At 37.1% G+C, this 6,200-nt stretch overlaps 1 protein-coding gene across 1 annotated transcript; it reads right to left on the bottom strand.

The window, feature by feature from the left end:
* Positions 1-6: 6 nt before the first annotated feature.
* Positions 7-4,652, bottom strand: LOC144639712 (uncharacterized; the record flags this gene model as incomplete). Its single annotated transcript, XM_078499016.1, has 5 exons — positions 4,548-4,652; positions 1,983-2,126; positions 1,244-1,293; positions 585-677; positions 7-123 (listed from the first exon to the last, which is right to left on the bottom strand). Coding segments are annotated over exons 2-5 (357 nt in total), but the record flags the coding sequence as incomplete, so codon positions are not given.
* Positions 4,653-6,200: the final 1,548 nt, after the last annotated feature.

Raw genomic sequence — 6,200 nt, 5'->3', positions numbered from 1 at the left:
TTATGCCCCAGTAATTAAAAGCAAATTTACAATAGGACAATACCTTCCTACATGTAGTGGTAAAAAATTTAATCCTCCACTGGCAGGTTTTTTCTGATACTGGTAGTCTTCTAAACGTAACTCCTATATGCGACAAAAAATTGGAAGATAAAAATGTACATGTATGTACATTACAGTGTCAGCAATGAAGAGAATGGGCACTTATGTTTTCAAAGTCAAATAAACAGTTTAGATAAGACAAATGATGACATAATACCTAAGGATGGAGAAGGTTACGAACTCACAAGCGAACAGGTCCAAGTTGGCTTGATAGCTCAGTTGGTTAGAGCGCTGCACTAGTATTACAGAGGTCATGGGTTCAATTTCTGAATTTTTTTCAGGCTTGCTTTTCTCAACTGCTTAAGTTGAGTACATTACTGCAATGATCTTTCATTTACTTAAAATGTATATCCGCAGTACAAATATATGAATTTCATATATCCATTTCAAGGTAATAAGGCTAAAAAATATTTAGCACAAATGTGGGTATCTAAAATCACTACAAAACAAATTGCTATTAAATTACGTTTTATACATGTACTTACATCAGTACTCTTTCCAGAATAGACTTTCATCACAGTTATGGTTTGAAACCTTTCTTTAATTCCCAGGTGGTCAGGAAATACCCCTACTGTAGCCTGCAAGTCATAACAATTTACAGATAACACTAGATTACCATTTAATTAACTCTCTGAAGTACATCTTATTTTATTTTATATATAGTAATACTTTTCATTTGTCATCAAACTAGAGATAGAACAATCACATTCAAAAATAATTAGTGCATTTTAGATAACAGAGAGGCCTTCTAAGGCGTTTTGGCGACAGGTGACATTGCTCCAAAATAGCTAAATATGTAGTGACAATCTTGTTTCAGGGCACCGACAGCCAACAGAAACTTGTACTAAAAGGGCGTATATTTGCGACAGCGACAACGGTACCCTCACCAATTAGGCAACAGGTGGGTTGAAAGAAGCGACAAATTAAGCAACATGATCTAATGTCCTACATCATGTCTTTGAACAAAGTAAATGCTTTTAGAAAATAAAATACTTGCAAATACTTTCAAACAGCATTACCAAACTTGCAGAGGTACATGTAACGTTCTACATGTAAAGTGGTAATCATTATGAAGAAAACAAAATAATGATGAACATGATGGCATGGTAAAATGATCTTAAGAAAAAACAAACAAACAGCTTACAGTAAATTGTATAGGAGTTCCACAGAGTGTCCATTGTAAAGGTTGAATTACTGAAAGTAAAAGGAAAATAAATTATTTAAATGAACATCATCTTCCAAGGTTTCCTCCAATCCTAGCATATATTGTAACTCACAGTCATAGCATCTTGAAAAATGTGTGTATGATTAAACTTGCCAATCATCTTAATATGAATGTATTTCTGAATCATATTTTGCATGCTGGGTACACATGCTTCAAGAATTGCCATCTTGAAATAAACATATGTTGAGTTAGCAAACTCTCTGAGCTTTCCCACTAACTACAATATGTGCTTCCAACCTCATGACAATACTAGAAAAGTTCACACTATGGCCACCCTGCTGTAAAGAACCTTGGCAAGAGTGATTAATGTAACAACCAGATCGACCATTTACTTTTCTAAGCAGTTATTTTTTATGGTTTCATGAACTGTCTTGGGGTATATGCTGCAACTATTTGGCTTTGTTTTTGTAAGTATGATCTTGTTTCCCTAACCCAAAATCTTTTTTGAACTATAATATAATAACTGTAAATACTATTATGCAGGGTCTCAAAGGATGACTTCTCGGGATTTGGCCTCTGGGCTAAAAGTCCTCGCAAGGACAACAATTTTGCCCTTTCAATTGAGTTGTTTATTAAAGCAATTGAGCCACTTTATGGAATCTTGAATACATTGTGTAAACAGTTTAATTAATTTAATCAATATATTATTCAAACTCACATGGAGCCTGGATTGTGTCTCCTGTATACAAAAGGCTTTCCTGGTTATCATCATCTTCAAACACAACATTTAAACAAACTGCCACTTTTGCTGACATTGCAGAAATTCACCCTTGGAAGGTTAGCGGACTGGCCAAATCCTAAACTGCAAAGTTAAAAAGAAAAAGTAACTGGTAAAGATAAGTAGGAAGAACATACAAAATTAGTTGTCACTGCCAGGTGAAACACGTACAAAACTGCTTCAGACACCATGCATGCAAAACTTTGCAATACAAATGCCACATGTTTACACAGCTGGCTGATGGCAGTTTTTACCACCCAGCCAGGATTGTAAGTGCAAAGATTAAAAAAACTGTGTTCAGCCACCTTAAAACAAACAACTGTTTTTGCAATAGCGAATGGTTCCAGAAAATATCCACACAGTGCCACACCCCCCTCCCCCCTCAGAGTTTCATTTAAAATTTTGATGAAGAAGGGGGAGGAGAGGTGGGGAGGAGGGGTTTCAAAGGATGCTAGCTTTTGAAGGAAAGTATGTGGGTAAAATCAGAAACCCATAAGAGGTTGAAACGTGTAACTCCCTATGATTCGCATTGTACAAAGCGTTTGCACATTCATTTCCATTAAGTATCATGTTTGGGAAAACCGGAGGAAAAACTAATCAATCAAAATTGTAATATTTGGATTAAATTCACAGCGCGCGTTAGTTTGCGCTCGATAGCGTAATCTTGTTTTTGAACAACTTGGTTGAATAAAGTTAAATTTGGTTAAATTCTCCTGTTTTATACATCACTTGGATACGCTTCATGGATTTCTTTAGTTTCTGTAAGAAATTAACAGCGTTTATGTCGGAATTTAAGTACCGTAAAGTTCCGTGTATAAGCCGCACCTTTTTCCTCTAAATTCAAGTCAAAAATCGGGGGTGCGGCTTATCTACGGAAACATCTCTGGTTGGAGTTCTCAAAGGCCTAATTAATATTCATAAAAAACTTCTCAAGACGTCATTGAATGAACATATAACAACCTGAAAACTTTGTTGTTGTTCACTACCTTTTAGTTCCTCTGCAAAGCTGTTTGCAGTGAAGCCTGCCAGTCATTCGAATCGTGTCTTTCCGCCACGTGCGAGAAGGCACCAAGATAAACGCAAATACTCACAAGGCAAATGGCCGACCGCTTCGGTTTTTTATTGACCTTCACAGCAAATACATCTGCTGGATTAACAAACTCTTATTCTGCATGAAGTTTTTATCCTGTTGCGGGTAGCAGTTTCCAAGAATCTTGAAATAAAAACGTGGTTTCTTCCGAAGAAAATGCCGCCATGTTTGTTTTTAATGCCCAGACTCCTCTCTACAATTCAGAGCTTGGCTACTAAGCATTCGTCATTCGTGAACGATTCGAACGAATTACAAGCGTTTCAGGAGTGCTTAGAAGTGATAATCTCGAAAAAATGATATCAAGAGAGCATCCAAATTTAAGATATTGTGAACTCAAACTAAAAAGAAGGTATGACAAGTGAAATTTAGCTTTCTTAAAACTTCATTTATATTAAACATTGCAACAACCACCGTGTCAGTGTTTCGAAACCGTGCTTGTTTGCCCTTGTTTGTTTACCAATAGAACTTCACTTGAACTTCAAACTTTATGGTCTGTATATTTTTTTCCAAAATTTGAGCTTCCAAATCGGGGGTGCGGCTTATCTACGGGTGCGGCTTATACACGGAACTTTACGGTAACTCGCCGCAAAACCAAAAATGTTGCCGCTTGTGCCGTTACGTGTGCAAAGTATTCGCATACAAACTCCTTGTGTTTCCAAATATGGTGCTTGGCAAAACTGAATATTCAAACGCTGTAAATGCGCGTTACACGTTTCAACGAGTTCCTGGTAAAATGTTATTTCCAGTGGGTTGGAAAGTTCAAACAAAAGAAAACCTTCCATGCTGTGTTATGTACAAAAGCCTAAACCAATATGGTATGTACAGGGTTCCAGCTAAGACAATGTGTTATTGATCTGGAATTGTACCAGGCTAGCTATAGTATACAGTCATGTACTTTAAATGATGTGGTTTAAAATCTTTTCAAACCAATTTGAATTTTAGTTTTCGTTGTCTTATATTGATTGTTGTAATCTGAAACAAAGGAAAATAAAAATTGAACTGGTTTGATAAGTTTTCAACCAAGGAAAAGTTTAAACCTCAACATAGACATACATCTGATAAGACGGTCAAACACGAGACTGTTTTTGTTTTGTTTTGTTGTTTTTGTTTTAGCGCTCCTAGCGGAGTATTTAAAATAAGGTTGAAGCAAGCCCACCTACTACTAGTTCGGCGATATCTGCACCTGAGTTCATTGCGATATGAAGCACAAAAGTAGGTGAGAAACTATTGCAAGAATAACTAAGTAAGAGTTTAAAAGCCAGTCCACAACATTCAAACGAGACTCAGTCTGGCAAAAATTCAAACTCGCGACTAATTTTGAAAATTTTCTCGCACTAAAATAAAAGGGTAAGACTAAGTAATCAACAGGTGCGCCTTCTGTTCGTTTCCTAACAAAAAATATACAACATACGCACCTCTAAAACTCTTTTGCGACTGGTAAAGCAACTGCTCTGGAGTATGAAATCCATCACAAATACAGCTCCCAACTGAAAATGGATACTGAGAAGTACACTAGTACGCCCGAAAGGGCCTATGGGATTAAGTCCGCCTTCGTCCGGTGGGCTATTCTTCGGCGGCCGAAGGCCGTCGCCACGAGTGGCGAAGCTGCGAGCATGACCGACACCGAATGAATGACCGACACCGATAACCGCACAAGAAAAACCTCTGGCACCCAGGGTAAGAACAGGCTCGGTTAATTGGTAGGGACTGTGCTCAGTGCGCTGAACAGCCGGACGTCTGGTTTAAATATTTCGTTGGAAATAAACCATGTGTGCAGCTATTGTCAGAAGTAAAAATTACTTAGCTTTGTCCAAGCCCAAAACCATTACGAGCCCGAGCTCAGTCCGAGCCCAAAACCATTACGTTTGGAGTCCCCCAAGGCTCAATATTAGGGCCCAAATTATTTTCAATCTTCGTAAACGACCTTCCTGAATCGATAACAAGTGGTAATGTATTCATGTTTGCTGATGATACCACAATTTACACAATTGGCAAGGACATCGACAATATCATCCTGACACTGCAATCCATTTTAGACCAGGTATACACCTGGTGTCAGTCTAACAGATTAATAGCCCACGAATCGAAGACGGAAGCCCTGATAATTTCAAGACAGAGCTTTATTGGTCCCCTGCGACGTTTGACTTACGGCAGTAGCACTATTGAGTACAAACAATCATCCAAATGTCTTGGGTTAACAATCGACAACAAGCTATCATGGTATGAACACATCGGGAACGTTTGTAAGTCCTTCAGTAACAAAGTCGCAGTCTTAAAACGGATAAAGTTCCTACCAAAACCAGTCTTGGAAACTATTTATTATAAAACAATCATCCCCAGTGTCCTATATGGTATTGCAGTCTGGGGATCTTGTTCTCCAGCTTTGTTAGATGATATAGACCGAATTCATTTGAGAGCAACAAGAATTATTAATAGTCTACCGCATTACATCCATAGTGATTACATCAGGAACGCTTCATATTGGAACCCAATTGTTTCATTTTACATTAAGAGACTTCTAGTTATTACGCACAATATTTACCATGGAAATAGCATCGATCCTCTAAAGGACTTACTAGTGAAACCCGAGTCTACTTATAACTTTAGAAAATCCTTAAATGTTGAGGTTGATAGACCAAGAACAGAAGTGGGAAGATCTTCTTTTAAACATCGTGCTGCACTATCTTGGAATCTCCTTCCCGATGACATCAAGTCTTGCTCTAACCTTGATTCTTTCAAGAAAAAACTTAAGGCAAATAAGAGTCTCTTAAAATCTATCAGTTTCACTAAAGCGTCCTGCTGCGTCTCTAACAAATCTCTGGACTTCATATATTTTTAATTTATTCATTTATTTATCTTTTACTGTATATTGTTATTAATTCATCTATTTTACCTATCATTATTTATTCAGATATTGTAAATAAATTTTGGATCATGTATTATATAGGATCTTATTGTAATTTATTATTTTAGATAGTGCAGGTCCACATCAGGACTTAACGTCTTGCCAATTATTTTGTAACCTGCTTTATCAAATAAACCATGTATGTATGTATGTATGTATGTAT

This window comes from Oculina patagonica, unplaced genomic scaffold (assembly GCF_052425735.1).
Source record: "Oculina patagonica isolate OP01 unplaced genomic scaffold, crgOcupat unplaced1215, whole genome shotgun sequence".
Lineage (NCBI taxonomy): Eukaryota > Metazoa > Cnidaria > Anthozoa > Scleractinia > Oculinidae > Oculina > Oculina patagonica.
This window is presented reverse-complemented; position numbering and strand designations above follow the sequence as displayed.